Source organism: Xiphophorus hellerii, chromosome 4, assembly GCF_003331165.1.
Source record: "Xiphophorus hellerii strain 12219 chromosome 4, Xiphophorus_hellerii-4.1, whole genome shotgun sequence".
NCBI classification, from domain to species: domain Eukaryota; kingdom Metazoa; phylum Chordata; class Actinopteri; order Cyprinodontiformes; family Poeciliidae; genus Xiphophorus; species Xiphophorus hellerii.
Window position 1 is genome coordinate 29,791,669 of NC_045675.1, and position 26,052 is coordinate 29,817,720.

Sequence of the window (26,052 nt, forward strand, 5' to 3'; positions counted from 1 at the left end):
AGATGAAAACTAGCCTCTATGGCTAACTCTATGATATGTGCATTGTCCCTTTTGAAATAAATAAAACAACCACAAAAATAAGAAAAAAAAAAATCAGATGTGGCATTTTGAAAAGAAATTTTGATAAAAATAACTCTTTAAAAGTCACACAGCCAAAGGCAGGTAATAGTCTCACCCAGCCACACAAGTGTGTTTCATTGCATCATGTGTAAAATATTAACTGCACTGCAGGAGAAAAACAATCTTCAAACACCCCCTTTTCCCACATTTCTTTTCTAATTATCAGCATGGCGTGTCCTTATCTATGCATTGCTTGCTTCTCATCAATTATGCATTGTTATATAGAGTTTTACACCCAGTAATGACTCGGGCCTCAGTTGGATGGGAAAATCCGGAGTGAAATAATATCCTCACACAAAAGAGATCCACACAAATGTAGAATATATTCACTGGGAGGCTGAAGTTCGTTTGAGTAAAACGCTAAGCAAATATTGTTTTTGTCTTATCCCTCGTTTTATTTCAAACGGTTTTGACAGAATGAGACCAAAACGGAAAGTTTGCAACCCACAAAAACAGCGTTCTGTTTGCAGCATCTGCCTCACTGGAGAATAAAAGCTTTTCTGAGCTGCTCCGATGTCACACTTGTGACATACATCTGTAGGTTTAGGCCGAAAAAGAAAAACTGGTTGTGACAGATCAAGTTTCGTCACATTTTTCAACTGTGTTTAATGCTTCCTATGGGTCCTTGTTGGGCATTCAATTCAGGACAGGGTATGTTATTTATGATGAGATGCCACTGTCTCATTTTGTTTCATTTCCCCCTCTACCCTCATACTTATCTGTGGATTAAAGCTCAGTGTTATGCACAGTCTGAGTGGCCAAAATGACCAGCTGACTATCAGGTAAATTAAGGTTGTAGACACTAAGAGCATGGAGTCTCCTCGGGTGACTTATAATCTTTATTAGTGCAGAGAGAACTAGCAAACAACTAACCTAATTCACCAGCTAATGAGTTCAAAATCTCTCACTTCATCTGTAACTAAAACATAATCCTTCTTAGTGGTTTGTTGTTTCTCTGCTATGTTTTTATAAAGTCTATTTATATCTAGAACTGTGTAATTAGCTAACTCGCTAGCTAGCTATCTAGCTACCTCCCTAGCTAGCCAGTTATGACTCAGCGGAAAAAACACGGTCACACGAACGTAATTCCATGTCAGTGACTTTTCATGAACTGCAGCAGTTATTTTACAATATGAAATGATGTTAATAATCACCTTATATGAGTGTTGTAGTCATGTATGCGGGTTATTACAACCTTTCCGGTAAAGGTTGTAATGAGTGTTCCAGTTAGCGTCAGTTAGCAGTGGCGGCTAAGATCAGCCGTTTTACTTGCGTCTCGTGGTGGAACCATGTAATATGCTCCCCTATGTTTGTCATGTTTAATGAGATGTAGATAAAAAAAAATAGGATTAATCTCCCACCACTAATGTGCTGTACTACAACATCTAATTTGTAATTGTCGACAGTGTAATATGAATAGGAAGTTAATGCTGGAACATTATTCATCTAAAGCTTCACATCATTTTATTAAAACGAAAGGCAGATACAGGTAAATGTGATGGGGATATTATGCTCTTGTTTACATAAACTCCACTTTATTAGCTATTGCTATGCAATTGCTTCATAACCAGCCTGTCACATGGCAGCGACTCAATTATCTATCTAAGGCAACCTGATGAAGTTGAAAGCACACATCATAATGAGTCCAAAAGAGGATTTAAATGACTTTGATCGTGGCACAGTATGTTGGTACCAGCTGAGTTGAGTTTTTCCACAATCTGCTGATCTACGTTTACCGAGAAGGGTCGGAAAAATATGAAGAAACCCAGTAAACAGCAGCTGCTGGATGAAAAAGCCTAATTAATGTGAAGGTCGGTATGTGAAATATAACCTCTGAACGCACAGAGCATTAAAACCGTGAGGCAGATGGGCCACAGCAGCAGAGGACCACACCGGGTGACTCTCCTGCCGTCTTAAAACGGGACACTGAGGCTAAAATCTAATCTCGGCCCATACTAGATTAGAAACAAGATTCCTGGTCAGGAAAGAGTAAACTTCTGCTGCAACAGACGATGGGGGTCAGAGTTTGGTGGAAACAACATGAGAGTATCCGTTTTGCCTCAAATTATTTCAAACTGGCTTCATCAACTTGACAACGAGTTCATTGTACTACGATGGTCTCCATAGTAACCAGATCTGAATGAAGAAATTGAACTAAATGAAGAAAAATGGCAATTGTTGAAGCAGAAGAGACAGGGAGAGGAAAAAAAGGTAAGCTACACTGTAAAATAAATCTCAGAGCTTATCCTGAAAGTGGGAGTGAATCTAAATACCTTTATGATATTTATGCTTTTGATATAAATATGTATTAATTCTGAACTAAAAGGCTAGACTTTGTAGCAAGTCTGAAAGCAGCCGTTGCACAATAAATTATATACCCTTTTATGTTAAATAATAAAAAAATAAAATAAAAGTTGGGCCAAAAAGTTAGATTTTTTTTCCTTTCCAACGCTCATCTCATATCAGGCTTGAAAAAAGGTAGAAGCTAACAAACAACTCTAGCTCTGGATCGGAGATGTCCGCGTAACATGCCTGCAGTCTTAATGGGATCCACACAAAAGCCATGAAGCAGAAAGAGCAGCAGAAGTACGCAGCCTGAAAGAGGCTGGAAATGCTTTCTGAAAACAAAAATCACACGCACCTAACAACACCTAACACCGAAGCCCTTTTTAATAGGCTGGCAGCACACAACAACGAGCCACTGAACAAGTTCTTGCACTTAGAAAATTGTAAGTCTCTTTTTTTTACAGAGGAAAATGGACAATCATCCACGTGATTGCTATGACTCAAAGAAATGAAGGGATGGCACTGGAGCGGTTTAAGTTAAATATCACTGGCTATATTACAATGATGCTCATAATGAGCTGCAGCTAACTCAATCCAAACTAATAACTATTCAGATCTCACTAAAACCAAACTACAAACCAACAGGCAATTCATAAAACCATTTCTTTGCCTTCGTCAATAACGAGTACCAATCTGCTTATTTAACCGCCGTATTTTTGTCAAGTGTGCAAACATTTTATTACTAGAACGGGTTATAATCTCATTTTGCAAACCAATGACTCATTGTGCCAAAAGAGAAGGCAGTTTTATTAAAAGCAGTCCGACATTTTGGAATGCTGCACTCAATAAATTAAAACTATACATCCCGAAAAGTCTTATTTGTCAAATTAAGATATCTTTTGGAAATAACCTTTAAGCGGGGATTAAATATACTTTTTATTAAGCCCACATTTCTGTTTTGTTTTATTTTTAAAACATATACAGTACAGACCAAAAGTTTGGACACACCCTTCTAATTCAATGGGTTTTCTTTATTTTCATGACTATTTATAAGGCAAGAAATCCCACTTATTAACCTGACAGGGCACACCTATGAAGTGAAAACCATTTCAGGTGACTACCTCTTGAAGCTCATCAAGAAAATGCAGAGTGTGTGCAAAGCAGTAATCACAGCAAAAGGTTGCTACTTTGAAGAAACTAGAATATAAGGGCTATTTTCAGTTGTTTTACATTTTTTTGTTTAGTGCATATTTCCACATGTGTTATTCATAGTTTTGATGCCTTCAGTGTGAATCTACAATGTCAATAGTCATGAAAATAAAGGAAACTCATTGAATTAAAAGGTGTGTCCAAACCTTTGGTCTGTACTGTATATTTTATTAGTTTGATGTAATATTTAAAATTTAAATGTCATGCTTTCATTAGCTATAAGCAGAAAATCACAATTAACAGAAATAAAGGCTTTCAAACTTGCATCTCGGTGGAATTAATTAATGTAATGTGCTTCACTTGGGGACAGACAGGGTTCCTAAAATAAATGGGATTTTCCAATAATATTCCAGTTTATTGAATGGGTCTGTATTTCACAAAATGGCCTTAATGGCTATCCTTTTATTCTGTCTTAAGCAGAAGATTTGAATGTAGGAAAACATACAAGCCCTTTAACTGCTAACGGTCGGCGATGTTTAGAAGATTATTGTTCACTGGGCTGAACAGAACCAGCCCCAGATAGAGTTCAACATTCTGCTGGCCTTCCTTTGTATCTGAGAAAGGCTGGAGGAGAGATTAACAGGTGAGAAGTTAAAGGGGAAAAGAAAGGCAGAGTGAGTGAGTGAAGAACAGGGAAGTGAAGAGCTAGCTAAGCCTGATCAATAGTCGTTCTCAGCATCTCTAGGGACAGTTACCTCTTTTTGTTTTTTCCCTCCCTTCACTCTGATATTTTCTTTCTTCTTTGCTTTTCCCCCCCTGATCTCTATGCACTCTGCTACTCCAGCCTCCCATGGTTTCCTATATTCCACTTTCATTCTCTCTCCAGTGCTTTTTTTTTGGTCTGCAGTCGTCCACTCTACACCTCCAGCCCCTTCCTCAACACCCCCTGATTTTCTCTGCTTTCAACCCAATGCATTTCTCCCATCCACCTACTCCTCCATCTTACCTGCAGATTTTAAATCCTCCCTATGTGCTTAGAGATTATGCTTCATATAACTGGCAATGAAAGAGTCTGAGACTTGGGTACCACTTACTGTTTACTTGGTTTTGAATTGAGATTTGTTTTTTTTGTTTGTTTTTTATTTTGGAAGTTTTGATGAGTGGTTGCATTTTACTAGATATGAAGTGTGTTGTGTGTGGGCCACTGCTAATCCCACAAACTCATTAGACTAATTGGAAGGACTGCAGAGAACTCAACATTGATTTTAGCTGGTACAGTTTTCCTTCAAATGAATGCTACTTGTTTTCATGTTTTATTCTGCCTTTTTGAACATTTGTTTCTCTTAAACGTTTGTTTCTCTCCTTTCAACACCTCTAACCAAGTTTTAGCACCAAGGCAGATAATGAACTGCTAAGGGTTGTTAATGCCTGTCTCTCACATCTGTAAAGGCAACAGTCATTCAGACTCTTCTGTGTAATAATGAGGTTTATACAAGCACTGGAGTGAGAATGTGCTGAATACAGATTTTTTTTGTAGCTTCTGCATACTGAACGAGACATTTAAAACAATAATCAAGCATTAAGCTTCCGATGAATATTAGATTTAAAAAAAAATTCCTCCAGACTTCCATCATGTGAATCCTCAAATACTGAACCGGAAACATGTAAAGGTACAGCTAAACATAGTAAAACTATACACTGATATTTATAACAAAGCAAATGTCTCCAGATGTTTGTTTTTTCCTTTGGTCACTTCAGAACAAACTATGCGTAAAATTATACAGAGAGCTTCAGCACTGCTTTCAATTTTCAGTCAATGCAGGTTTGCATGTCTAACGTGCATCAAAATTGGAGCTGCAGGTGGTGTGATGTAGAGTCCGCTGCTTGCTGTAAACAGAGTCTCCCCTCGCCTCAGTGTTTCTATTGCATTAAAATTGAGGCGCAGGATGGGGCCAGGAAAAGTGGGGGATGGGAAAGGGACAAGGAACTCCTGCAAAGTCTCTCCTCCAACAAAAAAAGACCAGACTGTGGTGTGGCATATGTTGAGCCTCTTCTCCATTGTCGAGACATCAACTCCAGCCGGTTAATGTCTGGTTCAGTTCTAGCCAAGTTGGGTGTGTCTCTATTGGTGTGAATGTTGGCAGGAACGTAGATGGATGCTGTGGTTGATTCTTCGATGTTGACCTTTTGCCCTTATGCTGTGTGCAGTCAGAACTCGTGTGTGTCAAAAAGGGGTCCAGCGTCTCTAGTTGGACGCATGTTTACTTTTAAATCAGACGGTTGATATCAAGGATCAAAATCGCTCCAGATGTACGTCTGAGCAAAGTGTGAGAAAGATGTGCGTTGGGTGGAGCCTTTTGAGCTTACTTTTTTTTCCTCTCGCTGTCTCTTTGTACAATTGCGGATGAAGTAGAGAGAGGCTTGACTTAATTACTGAAAGCAAGAAAACGTCGTCGTTGGGCACCTCTGCACCGTGTTTGAATTCACCTGATAATTCTAAGGATTTCCGAGTTTGGGAAGTTTCACCACCTGCTCCGGGAACTGCGTGCTGACCAAGGTCGCTTCCAGCGCTATTTTTGCCTCACCCGAGCCCAGTTTGACGACCCGGTGACTCGCATTGGTGCCTGCATCTTCTACCAGGTCACCAGCTACAGCTCACTACGTCACATGGCAGAGTCTCTCTGATTAGTTGACGCTCTGTATACAGCTGTAAAATTTCAGATTTTCCAAATCTAGTATCTGCCGCTTAGGATGTGCTTCATATGCGTCAGACTCTCAAAACGAGCAGCGACAGATGCACAAAACGCATGCGCAAGACATGTAAACTGCACCAGAAGACTTTTCAACGCGCCACAGACGCATCTCCACATAGACTTTGCATGTGACCAGAAGCTCTGAAACTTGAATCACGTTCGGTCTGAACACACTATTAAGTTGCCATTGTCTCCAAAATCTTGCTGTATATTTGTTTGCTGCAGGTTGCCTGATCCAGTTGACAGAGTATCCGCCAATTATTTGAGTCTGTTTTGTTTTAAGTCTGGATTTAATCACCCCTGAGGTAGTTCCAAAAAATAAGGAGAAGCTGCACAGGATCTAGACATGGAGACAAAGCCACTTCCATAAAGAAAATGTTTTTTAGAGGAAGGAGCACCAACGTAACAGCAAGAATCCCCTGCTGGTGGTCCAGACCAGCTGATTGACATTACTAGCAGTTTATCTGCGTGTAAATCTAGTAAGCTAGATCTGAGGTCAGCTTGTAAAAGTAAGGTGTTCCGGGTCGTTGTTAGGGTTATCTATTTATATCTGAGTCAACCAGGAGACATTACAGAACCACGTCTGATTGGGGCTTTTGATTACTTGAATCCGCATCAGTCTCAACAAACTCAACAAGATTGATTGCTGTCCTACTTCCAGCAAATAAAAAAGGTAAATAATAATAATAATAATAATAATAATAACAAGTGGAAAACTCTCCAGTTCCTAAAATATAATTAAATCCATAGGTGACTGCTACACATCCATGTGTGAACCTGAAAGAATTACCCTGCGGTGTTTTTTTCCTGCTCAGCATAATTTAGTGTCCACAGAACAATAGAGTGAGCATTAAAAAGGTTCTTAATGAATACCATCAACCATTCATCTCCACAATCCCACCTGCTGGTCTTCCAGCCCCCTCCTCTCGGAGTCTCAGCAGGATTTTGTTGATAATGAGGTGTGGTGTTGTCAGAAGCACAGTCCAGACTCATCCATCCACCCTGCTTAGTAAGAGGCACGGTACAGCAAACACATCCACACTCGCTTGCACACGCAAAGTCAGAAAGTCACAAAGTGCATACGCCCAGATGCGAATGTCTGGGCGACAAACAGAGCACATATGGACACGGGAGGTGGTGATGCGATTTCACGCAATCACCTGGAAGAAAGCAGCTCTTTGCTCCAAATGTCATGTGTGAGGTACTTTGTTTAAGGAGAAAACCAAGAAGTGACATTACAGGGCAATCAGGTTTGGATTTTTATGCTAATTTGGTAAAGTCTAAGGAAGTCCAGTTGGATGCATTGTGCATTAATCCGTAGCGAGCAAGAATGTGGTGACAGTGGAAAGAAAATATGTCCTTTCCACAGGAAAAGACCTCAAGCTTGTTTTTGAATTAATCCTTAAAAAGTGATAGCATTGTATCTTTGTATCAGAGACAGCTGGGGTTCGCTCAGATGACTCACTTTTACCCAGAATTTAAGTTCAGCAGTTGCCTGCGTGGAGAAAGATAATTGAAACAAGCCCTAATGCCTGGTTCACATGGCAAGATTTTAAAAATTGTCTGCTGATTTTCAAAACCTGACGATAAAATATCCTCGGTATGACAGGTCTGGTTGTACTGTGTGTGGTGTTGAGCCACCCAGCAGGAGAAACACGCCATACATTAACTGATTTTCACTCACCAACATTTAGATGTTGATGGAAAATCTGAAAAGCGTAAACAAGCATGGCCAACTAAGGTGCAATGGCGATAGTTTAACAGAGAAGGCTAAACATCCTACAACATCCACCGGACTTTGTGCTGCACCATGGATGTTGTTTTGTCTTCTGTGTATTTTGGATTCTCCTTCATGTTTCGCTTTCTGATTGGCTACACGTCACATTCAACAGACCTCGGGCCACACCCACACGAAGCCATATCGGGCCAAGGCTACCAGACATGATGAATAATCCCACACAACAAGAATTTATCTTAAGATTATCTTCAGTCATCCCGATAATCGATGCGTCCTTAAGATTGTCGGAAGAGGAAGATTGGGACAAAAAAAAAATTGGCATCAAAATCTTCTTGTGAATCAGGAATAAGAAAATGGTGGCCCAGTGAAAGCAACAAATTGCCCCAACACCTCTGTTCTCCCGAAACTGTCAGCTTCACAGAATCATTTTCCACAGGTAGCTGTGGTGCATAACCAAGGTGATGTTTTCCACCCATGGAAGCCTAGAGGAGGAGATTTTTCAGGTTGGCCCACAAGAAATCGAGTCACATTTAAAGAGTTCCACTTTACGGACAAAGACAGCACATGGCCATGGACATGATGCGGAGTATTACAGGATTGCTGCTGACCTTTCTTGCATGTTCAAGAATGACATTATAACTTCTGCATATCTTTAATGTACCAGCATATGTGGGTATGGTAATTAGCAGATTTGTGCCATCAGTGCGTTTTCTGAAGTTTTGTGGGACTAAAATGTCTTTATTCAGACTACCACTATCTTTTTTTAATGCTATAACTCTTAACCCTTACCTATAATTCCTTTCAGCTATACCAGCTATTTCTTTACTTCTTATTGCCTTTTTCTCCAAGTGTTTTATTGTCTTTCCTCTCTGCTCTTTCTTCCCTTCAGGAGGTTGAAGGGTAAGTGAAGAACATTGGACCCCAGTAAAGAGCCTCACGTTATAGTGTGTGTTTGTGTGCGCAGTCTGTCATTGCTCATTTCTGGCATTCTCAGTAGCTGTTTCCTGACCCACAAGCTACAGAATAAATGCACTTTAAATTACTGCACACACACCCACACCCACGCACACACACCAAGACAGTTCCCTCGTCTCACTTTCTTTCTGTTAAATTAGGGGTCTTGGGATTTGTGCCAGCAAAGCCGTTGGCAACTCTTCTCCTCTCTTTGCGCCCTTTGTTTAGAAACTGGAAAAAATATATATATATATAAGTGGGTCTGATGATGGACAGCATTTAAAACAAAGAGTTGTTTAAAATTAATACGTTTCTTTCCAGCAAAAACAGAAAATGTGAAAACAGAGAATCCAAGGGATACCTCTTGGTTTACACAGCAAGATTTGAAAGTTGTCATCCGATTTTCAAAACTTGCCACCACACACTCGGCGCTAAAACATCGTAGGGTTGACCGGTTTGGTCGTACAGTGTGTGGTGTTCAGCCACAAGGCAGGAGCGACACGCCACACACTAACTGATTTCACTCACCGACATCCAGGTGTCTCGCAAAACCTCTCAAGACCAAACGCAAGTTCAGCGTAAACAAACATGGCCGACGGGGAATCGGGTTTATCACTCGCACACCAATCATCTCCTGATCTCGAGAAAACAAACCTTGTTTTCTCGTTATCTCGAGAAAACCATCGGGAAAAAGCAGATGCGGAAAACGTTTGCTCTTGGCTTCCATAATACTAGCTGCCAATACACTTTATTGTGCTTTCCTAAGTTTATACACACTGCCCCCTCCCACAAAAAATCCTTTCCCAAATTCACATTTTTATCTGTTTCAGAAAAGGTTAAGGACTATATTAAACTTTTAAGTCCTAAAGAGTGTGCCGGCAATTGACCCAAATTTGTAGTACCGTAATTCTGCCACACTTGGTGCCATCTGAAAAATTCCAACGGTTTCTGAAAGGGGAGTCGTTGTGCTTTTCAGCCAATATCAGGTTATTATGGTAATTTCACCCCCGCCGTAGCAGGGAGTGAAATTAATCTGAGATTGCTCTTTTAATAGATGGTAAGTTGCAAAAATAGATATTGAAAGTTCCAGTTGTTATAGATAAATGGGCAAATATATTTACCCACAGGACGTTTAAAGAACTGGGCGCAATTAAAATAACATCCAGGCAGAGATTTTAAATTTAGGACATAAAGGGTTAATGCACACAATGAATTCTCCTCCTCACTATGTGTAGTACACCTTATCTCTCTGCACAGATGTTGTACTTTTTTATTTTATACTAATGGATTACAATTATCTTGATGCATTGCTGTACAAGTTCAGCTGGCACAAGTGTTCTGCAGTCAGGCTTCCTGCTGATGTGAGTGTTGTGTAAGTACTTCTTAATAAAATGATACGTGCACTGATGCAAGTGAGTGAGTGAGTGAGTGAGTGAGTGAATACATTATTGTTAGAAAAAAATAACTGAAGGAAACTGAAGAAAATTTACACAGTAACTACTATGCGCTCACTAAAACCTGGTGAAAAGCCTTCGCTTCAGCATTGTTAAATCTTTATGCACTAGACAACAATTGTATACCTGCTTGGTGCTGGAAATAACTCGACTTGCATGCACACAACCTGAACCACATCCAACACCTGGGAATGAATTGGCATGGCGACTGCGAGCGGACCAACCTCGGTAAAGCTTTTGCGACTGAATGGCAGCAAATCCCTGCAGGCGGCTTTATGAATCTTAGGCTGTGGTCAGAGCTTAACGCAGTGAAAAAACACTAACGTCTTTCCCTCTGTGAATCTCCACCAAGGTTTGGCCTTTTGCAATTCCCAACTTCAGCTAGCCGTGACTTTCTGCTGCCTCCACATTCCGTGGGATGTTGAATTACTGTCCATTTTCTCTGCAGTAGGCGTGGGTGCTGGCGGTAAAAGCCCACCCCTCCTCTCCCTCCCTTTTCGCTGTGGCCGTCAGTGCCCAGTTAACTGCATATGTTACACCTTGAAGAGCAAATAAACTGTCCTGATTTAAAACCTATAAATAAATAGAAAAAAAAAAAAAACAGTCCGCTGTACATTTGGCGTTTGTAGAAGAACTAAAAGTCCCTCTTAGGAAAGTCTGTTTTACATCCCGACAATTACAGCCGTCTAAGGGAGAGTGAAATAATGATGATGTTGAACTGTGATCCATCTACTCATTCTTTAAATATGTATCCACCCCAGCTGCGCCAAGAGACAAATGAAACAACCAAATCTGACAGAGTGAGATTATGCAGCACACGACTATATATATCTCTGACCCCAGGCTGTCAGTGCATCTTGTCCTCATCAGCTCTGTGTCCTTCCCACAGTCTAACAGCGAGGCTGGGTGGAGCTAATATGGCGCTCCTCAGTGTCGGTGTAATGCGCTGCTGTCCTCAGCGTCGTGTCTTATCTACTCCAACATCTGTCTCGCTCTACCTTCGTATCCTTCAGTCCTCTCATGTAGCTGGGATGTGGAAGTGTTTGTCATCTTCAGAGGCCGAGGAAGTGTTAATCCTACAGGGGAGCAGAACCCCTGATCCTTTACAACACGAGAATCAATGTTTGTGATTAAACATCAACCATTCCAACAAAGAATGAGACTCGTGTTGTGTTAGGTATAATGATAAACCCTGACACATAGAACATTATGTGCACTTATATCAGCATACAAGCAATTCCTTTGGGGCTCTAAGTGATGAATTTGAACCATTTTTGCGGGAACAGACTGATCATACAACAAGCAACAGCCCTAATTTAAAACACTTCTTGTTTCAAATACAAGAAAAAAATCCCAAATTTCAGCCTCGCCCTTCTTGATCAGTAAGTTGCTCTGACCCGTGTTGTCTTCACTGCAAAAACACAAAATCTTACCAAGTAATTTTGGTCTAGTTTCTAGTGCAAATATATTAGTACACTTAAAATAAGACAAAACTAACTTACAAGTAACATTTTAGCAAGATATAGAAGCTTGTTTTAAGTAAATAATTTCTTAGTACTGATGAAAAAGTACTTGCTCTATTGTTAACTTATGACATGGGAAAAATGTCTTGTTATAAGTGAAATAATCGGCCAGTGGAATAAGTACTTTATTAAGATATTTGCAATAGAAATTAGACCAAAAATACTTGGTAAGATTTTGTGCTTTTGCAGTGAGACCAGTCTAACGGTGACATAAAAAAGCTGAAGCAGAATCTTTTTCAGGACAATAAATGCTACTTGACAAAATGTTCCCTCACTGAGGAGAGGCGTTTAAAACGAGGAGCGAGAGCTGCTATTAAAAAATACTGACTAAAAACAGAAAAGTGCTCACCTGAGGCATTTTTCAAGTAGCCATTAGAGTCCGCTGTGGTGTACATGACATAAGGGCCTGGCTGATTCACACCAAACGGCTGTTAAAATAAAACACACATAGACACACAATTGTTTAAAAAAAGGCTGAACATTTCTGACATTTTACACAATCTTCTCACCATCACAGGTGCAAACGCAAAAGGCCAGACTTAGCTGGCTTGAACCTGCCCGACTATAAACGACTGTGACATTTGCGTGTCCGTGCGGGGTAGATGGTTAGACCTCATCTCATCTCCTCATTATGAAAGGATGGAAAGGAATGAGGAGACCCGTCGAGTCGTCCTTCGCTTTCCATCGGCTAATCACGAGCCCGTCACACACGCAGACACGCTGCGGGAAAGACTCGGCCCTTTATGCGGTGACACGGCGGCGCTTTGGGTGAGAGAGGAATAGGAATGAGGTAAAAAAAACAACAAAAAAAACCAGACAGACGAGGGGAAAACAGAGTGAGAGATGAGAAAAGCGTTGAGGAGAAGACTAACGGGCTGAACGCGTGAAGGGGGACGAGAGGTGTGACTAAGAAGAAGAGGGGTAGGAGAGTGGAAGAGAAAGACGCGAGCGGGGCTGATGGATGGGAGAGGATAGGAGTTAAAGCAGCCGCGAGCTCCACTCGTCTACCGCATTCATCATATTTTTCACTTAGACAAGCAGGCGGAAGAGTCGACAGACAGAGGAGCAAAACAACCGGCAGCCTCTTGTTGATGTCAAAGATAATGTGTTTTGCAAAGGACTTCTCCACCAGTGAAAGGTTTTGGGAGGGGAGTAACGGAGCAGGATGCTGTTTTTTTTTTACCTGTTTATTTCTCCTGCTTGTCCACCCACATGTGATAATTGGCCATTAGCGCTTTCACAATAAATACAACGTGTCTCACAGCAAAGCATTCAGCGCTTTTCATCGAAAACTGCACACAGACCGAAAATGATTGTGACTGCTAAATATTGTGCCAAGTAAGCTCAAAATAAGAGCTTCTACAACGAGGGCAATCTGAGCAATAGTTATTATATCATTACACCACGTAATTTAGCAGTAAAAGTAATCATTTAAGGTCGTAAAGTGAATAGAAAGTTAAGAAACAAAAGCTAAGGAACTCAAGGTGTTGATTTCTCTCAGATATTAACAGCAGGTTTCAACCAACACATTAACTTCATTAGCATTTGATCGCTTCTTAATGGTATCTACACTTTCAAGATTGGTTTTTTTTTGTGGTCAAATTGAAACGATTAATCATAATTAGTTGATCATCGAAAAGATTGTCGACTTTAACTTAGAGACTCAAAAAAAGGCCATTTACTGAAACAACAACACAGTCTGAGCAGTAACTAAGCCAAAACTGTACGAAAATATAAACGTTTTGCATTTAAGATAAAAAAAACAAAACAACTTTGTCTGTAAATATGTTCAACCGTTAGGCATAATTTTAGCTTCTCCTGGTTTACATTGTGCAAGAAAAATCTCCAATTGAGCACCTTCTGCTATCAAATTTCAAATTATTAATTATTTAATTGAAAAACTACTGAACGGATCAGCCCTAAACCTTATTGATTCTGAGTCAAGTAGAAAGGGCCGAGCTTTTCACATGTTGATTTTAGACATATTTTCTTAGCTGCTGATACATGTATACTAAAGTAATTCTATATTATTGCATTTTTGACAATAAATTCTTTTGTTTAAAAATAGAATTTAACTATTTGTTCAATTGCATTTTTTAATGCTTTTCTAATATTTTATCAAACAAGCACATGATTAATCGATTAATCGCCAGAACAATTGATAGACGAAACGATTACTAAGATAATGATGGTCAACAGTTAAAAAATGGTCTGGGGCTTTTCAACTGTTTTAGGGTCATGGTGATGAGCTGAATCCAAAAATCCCATTGGTTTTGCTCAATCAGGTCAACTTTCTGAACTATGGAGCAACATCAGCTTCAAAATGCACGACTTGTTCTCACATCTGGATCAGTTTGCTGATAATCTGGATCAATAAGTGACGAGCAGGAGGAGAGACTCCATCAGGACCGAGAAGAGACGGAGAATTTTAAACAATGAAGACGTAATGTTCAATTTACACGTACTTACCCTTATCAGTGTTTATTGTTCAATTTGCAGAAATCCAAATTTGTAGCATTTAATTAATACACTCTTTTAGAAAACAATTTTTGTTTTTTTGTCCTAAAATCTCTTTTGGATGAGAATTATTAACGGAAATGAATTGATAATGTCACACACACACACACAAATAAAAGAATAAAAATCTGACCTGAGTGAGAAAAATGGATGTCACTTTTGGATTCAGCTGTGCAAAATAGTCCTAATTCAATTGAAAAAACACAGAGAACCTCTAAAAAATATATTTTTTGTATCCCAGTGTAATCAATGTAAACATGATTTAGGGCTCTGATACCTCAACCACTACGCAAGAGGATGGGATGGGGGGAGTAGGAACTTGTGGAAGTTATGAGAAAATCCACTCCACTGTAAGTCCCAGTAGAGATCACAGCTGTCAAAGTATCCCAGACTAATAAACACATCTCAAAGTACATTTTCAAATGTCAAGAGTGTTTCAAAAAAAAGGAGGAAAAACTCCAGCTGTTTATCAAATAAAATCCAACAACGTTGTTTTATTGCAAACAGACCCGGTGATGTAAAGATGAAGGTGTTTGGACGCTGGTTTACAGAGGTGTGTGTAGAAATCACTATGATTTACAGTTTGCAACCACAGCTCTCCATCAGGGTGACGTGGGACGATGCCACTGCCTCTCATCTGAACCGTTCTTAACCACTCAGAGAAGGAAGGCTTAAAAAACCCCCAAAGGAAACTCTTATTTTACTCTCTTATTTTGTTTTTGTCTTCTGCTTCAGTTCTTCTCATATTTTTTAAAACAGCAAAGCCTTTTACAATTGTCGTTTTAGGAACCCTTTCTCAATCTTGTTTAAAGCTTATTTTAAACCCTTCTCCGGTCTTAACATAACAGGAAATTTTCCTCATGTTAAAATGTTGCAGCAAAAAAAAAAAAAAAAAAATCAGCCTTGCTGTTTTGATCCCCCCTCCTTCAGCAGAATGATTCAGTCTGAGCTTGTTGATAGAATCCCTCACTGGTTCACTCTGCAGTGCTAATATACCGACATACTAACAATAATACTAACATACTGACATGTCGTCAATATGTCAGTGGCTCTTTCAAAAATAAAAAATAAAAAAAAAGCTGTCGCCATATTGAAGAGAAAACAAACAGCGGGTAATTATATGGAGCTTTTACAAAAGGTACGGCTTGCTGATCAAGGTTGCTGCTCACATTCTCCTCCTTTAGCTTCCATGTTGCTAGCCAACAGCTTAGTGATAGTTTAGAAAGGTTTATGTAAATGCGGCATTAACGACAAAAAGAAAATCACTATTTTTTTTTTTATTATTATATGCAAATGGTATGACTTGGATTCCTTTTATCGTAATAAAAACAAAATGGATCAACTGACAAGTTTGGTTTTGCTCAACATCGAAACAGTTTACTGACCGAATGTTCCAATTATTTCTACACTGCAAAAGCACAAAACCTTACAAAGTATTTCTGGTCCAGTTTCTAATGCAAATATCTTGGTACAAATTAGCTTTACTTAAAAGAAAATAAAACTAACTTCCAGGTAACTTTTCAGCAACATATACGAGCTTGTTTTAAGTCAATAATTTCTTAATAATAATTAAAAATCACTAGTTCCATTGGCAGATTATTTCACTTATAACAAGACTCCCCCCCACATTATAAGTGAAATAGTCTGAATGTGGAACTAGAACTTTTTCATCAGTACAAAGGAATTATTGGCTTAAAACAAGCTGCTACATCTTGCTGAAAAGTTACTTATGAGTAAATTTGGTCTTATTTTAAGTGCACTAAGGTATTTGCATTAAAAACAAGACCAAAAATACTTGGTAAGGTTTTGTGTTTTTCTTCTTTTGTACTAAAGTTTTTCGAAAGTTCTTAAAAACCAATGTGATCCGGGCACACAGGAGCTTTTTATGTCAGAAAAGTAGAGTAAAAGGTTTCTCACCTTGACATCGTCAGGACAGGCGTTAGAGCAGAGGCCGCTGAGCACTGTGGGAGAAAGAGACCCGTTAGAATCAGCACCAGAATCTCTGCTTTCCAGAATATCACACTGAGAAGGACTCGCTTACAAGGCGACTCTAAGTGGGTCCAAAATGGCTGACAGTAGGAGGAAAAAAAAGATGTAGAAACTCTGACCGGGGCTTAAATGATTCTCATATTTTCATGATATCAAACCCAATTTATTAATCACACAAACGCAAAGTAGATTTGGTCAAGACAGGAAAAAAAGCAGGGCTAGAAATAAGCTGCCTCTGATGATAAACAAACAAAAAAAAAATAATAGTGTGGAAACTATTAACATGAACATGTGTGCCGGGAGAGCGTTTTACTTATTTGTGCATACGAGCGGAGCGAGGACAAAAATCGACTGAATTGTAAATCAGTCATTAGTTGAGAGCCTTTATTAGCATACTAATGGGGTCCTGGGTCTACGGTTGCCTTAATTTGGCTGATGGACTCAAACTAAAAACATAAATAGTGTTCTCTTGGGCTGGACATAGCGGTGTGTTCCACGGTACAGCGCTAAACTGTGCCGAAACCGTGTGAACCAGAAATGACGGAACAACAAGCAAATGTCTGAAGGTTAATATTTCTCAAATTATGGTGTAATTAACACTGCCCAAAGTGTCGCACATCAAGGTGAAAAAAAGACCAGGAGTGGAAATTTTTTTAAATGCCCCCTTGAGCTGCACAGTTATTAAATTAGAAGTCGTCATTGGATTATCAATGTTTTAATATACTAATTGGAAGGCATGCAGTACTTGGCGGGAAATGACATTTTAAGCGACGTGCAATAACTCTCTGCTTGCAAATAATATTGTCTGGACTCTCACGGCCCTTGATGCGTGAATATGCCACAGTGTTGTGCGGCGAACTCATTAAGCCCCATGGAAATGATGGGAACGCACTTTTGACGGAGAACGAGAGCAAAACTAGCTGTGTTCCAATTACAAATGTTTGTAAAACTTTTAGATATACCGCTAATGTTGAAAAAACACAATTTTGCAATGGCGGTGTTTCCACTAAATGAGAAGCGCAATTAAAATCACATGTGAATTAGTTTGCTCACGAGATAAGTCATCGAAAAACAAGCCGCGCCATCATCCTCCTGCTACTTCCTGTCTTCTTCTTTCTTGTTTACACCAGCGGTAACATCCGGTTGTTGATCACGCACGACTTGTGTGATACAAAAAAGTGTTTCCACTGCAGTTTTGTAAGAAAAGCCAACTTAGATATACGGCCAAAATAACCCACCTCATTTGATCAAACAGTTGATCAAAATGTTATTTTATTTTTTTAAATTGCCGTTTCCATTAAGCTAAATTTATTTTCAAAATGTCAAATTGAGAAATTACACGGTCAATGGAAAATACTCGAGGCAACAGTGCAGTTGAGAAGGGAACAACATTATAACATGATTTGATTTTACATAATACTGCCCCTTTAAGACAGCTGATCACACCGCATTTAGTGGCATTAGCGTAACGGGGGATGAAAACAAATGTTCCCAATATTGTCAAATTATTTTAGACATATCTCTGTCCTTTTACATCACAATTATGATGGGTGTTAGTCTTCTATTACAATAACTGATATTACTACTTTGTGTTGGTTTATTACACAGACTTCTAATAAAAAGACATGGGTGTCTTGCAACATCGTCTTGCAAAATTTCAAGGGGTATGAATACTTTTGCAAGAGGATAAATATTATCTCTCCTCTCTCCCATCAATTCCAGTATCAATTAAAATGCCATGCCAGACTTTAGACTGTGAATGGACATCTGGGGTGTGAAAACAATGTCTATGTTATATAGAGAAGCTACAGTATATCTCGGCTGCAGCTCGTTAAAATCCAATAACAATCAGGACAATGCAGCGTCGCTCCAAGCTTAATTTGCTGTAAGCTTCTGTAATAAAACTTTGCCACAAACAGAGTTTCTATTCTTGGGGATGCCACATCCAGTAACCGTGGAGACACCTCCTTTAAGCTTTTACCCAGAAGTCTTGGTACAGTATTTTCACTCGAGATGTGCACTTAAAAATGAAAACACTTAAATTCGTAGATTGTGTGTGAATGGCTGTAAAGCCACCTTCGTTTTTGCTTAAAGTGGTTATTAACATAAAAGTCTAATTTGACCCTTCTTAGCCTAGAAAGACTGGAGTTTCTAAAGAAATGATAAAAGCCAACATTTCCTTACAATTTGAGTTTTGTAGTTCAAAATGCAATAAACGCCACTATCTTTTGCCTCTGAAATAGGCAAATATTTTCTTTTCAATGTGTTTTCCTGAGTGCACCAGCCATACAGTGAGGATTTATTACCTGCAGAGCACACGGCAAACAAATGGTCATAGAACTGCAAGGGGTCACTAGCATACTCAAATGGCGATTTTTGTCAAAAAGCAGAAGGATGAGAAAAAAACAACCAAAAAAAAAAAACCCCATAAATAACGGCATTTTTCTTTTGAGTTAGAGTCTAAATGAGAAATAAATTGATCTAAGGGGTGTTTGATTCAGCCTACTGATCCTGGATCAATCAATATTCACCTGCCGAGTTATGAAAAGCTGCTGTGTTGTGTTTATAAATCATTTCACCTCTCTTGCAGCTTGGAGATTCTGTTTCTATAAATGACCTTAATATTTTAGGTAATTAATAAGCTGAGAATCCTCCACATCATTCTCCCAAAGAGCTCAGAACAACACAGATAACATTAGCTCCACAAACAGCATCTTACTGGTTATTAGCGAGTCTCATTAATCCAAACTGCAACAGAAAGGCCTTTGTGCCACAAGCTATGTCATTTCCACTCACTGGGATGTTTAATATGCAGGGGGACAGCGATGCTTAGAGGGAGAAGCCTCCTGTGGAGAGTTTGTCTTGCAGGGGGGGGAAGGAAATGCTTTTTTGATCCACTGAACCATTTCCCATAAATGTGTGAATTGGGACCTTTTTCCTTTTTGCCCTGTGACTTGTTTAGGCAGGGTAATAGAGTGAGACGGAGATAAAGTGAGTGTCTCTCACCAAACATGTCATGGCTGACCACCCCGAGAAAAAAATGACATAAAAGGCGCTTCGACTCTCTCAGTCTTAAGTCATTTATTTTATGCTGTTCCACAAGTTTCGTATGTTTCTCGGTTTTGACACAACTTAACCAGGCCAGGCTGACAAAGTTGAGTGTGTGAGTGGAGTTGTGGTTCTTTGGCTTTATATTCACATGTACAGGTAAAAAAATAATACAAAATTTGATTTTTTTTGTGTCAATCTAAATCTTATATATTGCACAGATTTATTACACATACAGTGAAATATTGTAAGTCTTTACTACTTGTAATGTGAATGACTATGGCTGGAAGATGATAGAAATCCAAAATTCGTCATTTTGAATTGTTCAAAATGATGTTCACCCCCATCACAATGGGGGTGAACATATATTATATTGTTCACCCCCATCACAATGGGGGTGAACAATATAACACTATTATATGGAGTTGGTTTTTTGTTGTTGTTTTTACCTTTTTCTATGATAAACTAAAATTGTTTTATCTAACTAGCAAACCCACTAATTGGGTAAAATCCACTCTTGCCACATAGTAGTCATATAACAATATGAAAATGTTCAGAAATGTTTGCAAATACATCAATGTTATCGGTAAACTTTAGCATAAATGTTACCACTGTTAGTGATAGTGTCAGTAGCTGTAATATTTTGCGTCATTTCAAAATGTCACCTACTACTGAAGTACAAATCCTAAATGCAGTGAAGTTTAAAAATGCATATATGTTTAAGTACAACTAAGATATTGAAAATCAAGTTCAAATGACTTTCATATCTTCTCCATCTTGTTAAATATAAGTGAAGTAATTATAGCATTTGTGTTTCACAAAATCCTCTTCCATCCTCATGTTTAGACCTAAGTAACCTAAGTTTTTCCAAACAACAGCAAACATGTAAGACAAAAAAACAGAAAACCACTTTTTGTCTGAGGTTTAAATGCAGCAGAATGTTACCCTTGGAAAATGTCTTTCTGAGTTATGCAGCCACATATAGAATGAAAATGTTCCTTCATCTCTTTTTCTTTTCTCCTTTAGAGGACTGAGTTGAGTGTTTTCTTATAATCTTAGATGCTCTAACATAAGTCCAGTTAGCGTACAGAAAGGTTTGAAGTGCTTTGTTGATGTGTTGTGTTGTGGGGACAAGGACAGCCTCATGTTCTAAAGTTCTCAGAACTAAATCGACCAACACATTTTAAAACATCAGACTCAGAATAATTTGGTGTTTGTTTTAAAACAGACCTTGCTTAACAGAGTGGGATTCCCAGCTTGCAAATGTAAAGTATGCTCACTACAGAAAGCTAAAAATGCTTCTTTTATATCTTCAAATATTCTAGTTCCTACACAAAAATTGATATAGACAATGTTAATGTTTTCCAAAAATCAAAGATGGAAAAAAACACAAATAAATTAATGGATAATCCCTGCATTTAGTTTCTGAGCTTCCGCTACAAAAAAAAGGCAAAACGTGAATCTTTTCCTCCTTGCAACCTTCTTATGAAGCACTGCTCAAAATCCTCTTAACTTCAAAAAGATTGTGTCAAAACACGCTGCCGTCGTAACAAAAGGATAGATGTGTCCCTCCCACGTGCCATTTTTAAACTTGATCCAACCCCAAAACGAATTGCAACAAATTAGACCAATGTAGTATGCAAATGATGCAGTGTTAAGGCACTGTATACAGCATGACTCCGCTCTGATCCTTTTACATGGTACCTCGTCTGCCGCCACTTTATGGGAATAAACGAGAGATTTTTTTTCCTCCCAGTTTGAAGCTTTGATTTAAAACAAAATTGTGTACGTGTTGCAAAAGCAAATTGACTTCTTTGAAGTTCACAAGCTTATTAAGAAAATGCCTGAGGCAGGGTTCAGATGGAGCTTCCATCAAAGATAAACATGCAAACCCTTAGCTGACCACACTACAAACCAGCAACTACTTAACAGGTTGATAATCTTCTCAGTAAGAAATCCAACTTTGCCAAGGAGACAAACCCTCCTTTAACTGTAGGGACCATGTCTTGTTGCCTTACAAAGTGATTTGATGATTCCTATAATATGGCTGACCACAATTATGAGGCAAACCAGTGCACACTCCTCAAGGGATGAGAGCTTGTTGGTGGTTGAACTTTGGCTGCTGGGGCTTCTTCAGGCTGAGCCTGAATAAGCGACAGGAAGCCCCTTGATGGGGGGCCACCACCTGCAGAAAGAAATGTTAGGATAAGGTGCCATGCAAGTTGGACGACAGGCGAGGGTGGGGCATTGATACTTGGTCCTAGCAGCATAATCCAGCTTTAGGGACATTGAATGCCACCTCATTGAAGAGTAAAGAGCCAAAGCTGTTGTGTTGTTTGAATGATTAGCCTTCACAGTCTGAGCCTGAGTAGTGTTTTATTACTCGGTATCTGTCTATAACAAACAGCATGTGCCAGCCTGAGATAGTTCATCAGTGTACTTGTTACCAGGTCACTTTGGGGCAAAGGTCAATGATCAACTTTGTAATCGTATCATCTCACCTGCGAACCAATCACCACCCGATAGTGAGTTGAATCCAATGGCAGGGAAGGCTGCTCGACAATAATTCACATCCCTGGGAAGTGTGCATTGTAGATCACACCTCCTAATTTCCCTTGTGTGTTGAGGAAAATTAGGTATATGAACTCGGAATGGACCATGTGAAGCTCCATCATTGTAGATGGAGCTTCCAGGACCTGAGGCCTGAAGGATATGGGTACCTGTCATGGTGTCCACCAGCCTGTTGTCTGGTGGACACCAGTGGTAATGGAAGCCATCAGGCTGAAGAAAGAGACCTTTGGGGCTTGGTCTTCCTTTGGGAATCAGCTGACAGAGTGAACAGAGAGATTTGGGCTGAGGTCGTTGTCAGGTGGTGGTGGAAGAAGCATTTTGTCCTCTACAAAGGACACGGAAAATGGGTTAGAAGATCTGAGTCTGAGGGTTGAGGAGGATGGGATTCCATCACTGTGGTAGGAGCTGCCAAAGTAATTAAAAGGTTCAGCCTGAAATTCTGAAACCTCTGGACATTGTGGAGCTGTCATGGTTGTCACATCTCTTCAATGTCGCCTGGAGGACAGTGAACCAGAGCTTTACCCTCGCAGAATTACTGAAGGGGTTATGGGAGTATGCTTGTCCATTTTACATGTGTTTTTTTGTATCAGGAGGCCAGACACACAAAACGTGAATGTGGTCAGAAAGCACATTACTTCTAAGTAAACACTAGATTTTAATCATCTATGAAGGACACAACAATCAATAATCTAAATGGATGGGTTGATTGATCCATCACTTGTTTAAATTTAAAGCTGTTAAGGGTCAGGGTACTTTTATAATTGTCTGTAGCTTACACTCAATCAATGGCACTAAAGGATTAAACTGCCATTTGTCTAAAGTAAGACTCCTTGTGAAGGGAAGAAGAGAGAACTAAGGTCAGAGTGAAAACACTGCAGGAGGCCTCACAGTTACTATCCCACGACCTTACGGCACACTCCACCCTACACAATCCTCTCAACCACAACAGAAAGACTTAAAGTTACTGAAGCGAAGCAAATGTTAATGTGTTAGAGAATACATTACCATATAATCAACCTATAATACACTTTCAGAGGTGTCTCTGCAGATCTATGGGGACAGTACAGAAGGAACTCTCAGGACAGTCTGTGTTAATCCTGCAGCAAAAAATTCAATGCATTCTGGGTAAAGAGAACCACTTTTTGTCACTGTCTAAAATCTACAGAAAGCTGAATAACTTCACAATACTGTGTCAAATACTGCAATCAAGCCAAGGAGCACATTACCTTAACAGAAATTACATGGATTTTTATTATTAATTTCTTTTTTAATTTGTGATGATTAAGGGTCAACATTTAAAATCCAAAGCCAGAAAATATGTGGGGTGCAGCCTGACATCTTGACAAGGTGCGATGGAAAAACAAAAACAACTTTTGTATTACTACAGCCGCATACTTTTAATCTGTTAAGTTTTTCATTGTTTTTACTTTATTGCCTACTTGACCAAACAAAAGCGTGATTTGTTTAAAAAATAAAAAATAAAAAATCTCTGCGGGATTTAAAAATCCCATTTCCACTGATTTGCAGTGACTGTAAAGAACTGGACTAACAAGAGGACAGTCAAATCTCTGTAAATTCAATTTAAAAAGATTTACACTCAATATACGTCATTCATAACAAAAAAGTGGTGTTCGTTTCAAGATGTTCTATATCAGCAAAAGTTTTATCTGCTGGAAACAAAGAAAAAACTTCCTTCACCTCTGAAAGTGGCTGTTGACCTACTTCCCATAAAACATCTTTGTCGTTTGATAGACCACATGAATGGACCATATTAAGTACCAAAATATGGTAAAATAAAAACTGAATAAAGTTACACCCACAATTATTCATACTTCAGGCAGATCTAGATTAAAAGTCATTTGATCAAGAAGTAGGAAGGAAACAAGATGGGTAGAATTTTTAAAAAATCAGTTTTTATCTACATGATATTAAAATAGCATGCAAGACATTTTATATGTGGTTCTCCATCAATAAAGAATTCAAAATATTCAAACTGATTTATATCTGCTGACCAGATTTCTGCATGTTCCTCAAGTACTTTGACACTATTCTGTAGTGAAGTGCACAGTGCCATAGACAGGTAAAATTATTTCTCTGTGTTGCTGCAGGGACAGGAACCTTGAAATGAACGGTTAATTTATTGAATATTACTGTGTATACCTAGAAATAAAAGGACACTTTCAGTCAAATCATCTCAAAGTACCAGTACTGTGAGACATCAAGATGGAAGAAATAAGTACAGGCAGTACATACTAGTACGATAAACACTTGAAATGAATCTACTGATGCACAAAGGGGAGAAGAAATAGAGGCAAGGCAGACATTAACGTCAGTGGATTAATCCCAAATATCTCAGAGACTACAATACTGATCAACATGATTCAGGAGTGTGAGAGCTGGTCCTGCTTTCTCTTCGAGTGGTTTTGTTCTCCACTCTACAGTATTTGGCTGGTGTGAAACAACTGCATACCAGCTCTGCTTCGCCCAAAACAAGCTTTGTAGAAGAGCTCTCAAACTTCCAGAGGGAAATATCTCTTATTAGCATTCAATGCCAGAATCTCTCTCTCACACACATAAACAACCATCCCTAAAGCCTTGGTTGGACTGAGCTAACCTATTTTGTGGCCTAATATTAGGACTGATGACAGCTCTTTTGTGGTGCTAACCTAATCAAGCGGGAGGATGAGCAGTCATCTGTATCCTGCCATGCTCTGTGTGACCACTGGGCTACCTGTTCTATCCCTGTTGTGGTGAAACAGACAATGAAAAATGTTTCATGATTTCATGATGGTGTTTGCATGGTTATGTCCATGTCTGGTTACTGTTTAAAACTTCATTTCATTGAGGTTATGGCTTGTAACCATGGTGGTTTATGAGTGCAGTTGACTAATATCGAATGGGATCAAATAATACCTCAACTGCAGCTACACATCCCACATGAGTTGAAAAGGAGACAATGTGAGTGATGAAGAAGAGAAATTTTAAACTTTCCTTTCCATAAATCATAATGGCCAATATAAGATTGGGAAACAAGTTGGCATAGGTTTGGGATTAATAAAATACATTAATAAAATTGTTGAAAGGAAGTCACAAGTCATGTTGAGGATGCAGCAAAGATTCTCGATAATAGAACCAAAACCAGTTTTGAACAATAAAATAATAAAATATTAGGATTCAAGAACAGTGTACAGCATTAAATATATAAACTTTAAGGAAGATAAAATTAACAACAACCAGAACAGTATGTTTGTGTATGCGTTGCCAATGTTTATACCTTTTAACTTAAAAAGCTGGTTGTGATAGTAAAATAAGCTTGCTTTGTTTGATAGTAGAGTAACTGACTACTGAGGTTATAAGGTGTTCAATGTGTTTAGAGAGACAGCCAGGGGGAAGAAACTGTCTGGCATGGCATGGCATGCTATGCTATAGAATGGTATGGTATGCTATGTTACGCTATGGTATGGTATGGAATGGTATGGAATTCTGTGCTATGGAATGGTATGATATGTTATGCTATGGTAAGGTATGGTATGGTATAGTATGCTATGCTATGATATGGTATAGCATGGTATGCTATGCTATGGCATAGTATGGTATAGAATAGTATGGTATGCTATGCTATGGTATAGTATGGTATGGTATGCTATGCTATGGTATAGCATGGTATGGTATGCTATGGTATGGTATTGTAAAGTGTATAGTTTGCTACACACCACTATACACCATACACATGGTATGTCATACCATATGTACCATTATACTTTATAGAATAGTATAATGCAGTACAGTATAGAATAGAACAGCATAGTATTGCATGGTAGAGTATAGAATAGTATAGTATAGTATAGAATAGAATGGTACGGTATAGTGCAGGGGTGGGCAACTCCGGGCCTCGAGGGCCGGTCTCCTGGAACTTTTAGATGTATCTTTACTTCAACACACCTGAGTCA

The 26,052-nt window shown here is 39.0% G+C and overlaps 1 protein-coding gene across 1 annotated transcript in view; it reads right to left on the bottom strand.

Annotated features, from left to right (window-relative positions):
* Positions 1-26,052, bottom strand: part of itfg1 (integrin alpha FG-GAP repeat containing 1) — a 170,352-nt gene that overhangs the window by 34,741 nt on the left and 109,559 nt on the right. Inside the window, exons 13-14 of the mRNA XM_032560744.1 lie at positions 16,412-16,455; positions 12,327-12,405 (exon numbers count right to left, since the gene is read on the bottom strand). Of these exons, the coding sequence (XP_032416635.1) occupies positions 12,327-12,405; positions 16,412-16,455 (123 nt within the window). The remainder of the gene's footprint in view (positions 1-12,326; positions 12,406-16,411; positions 16,456-26,052) is intronic.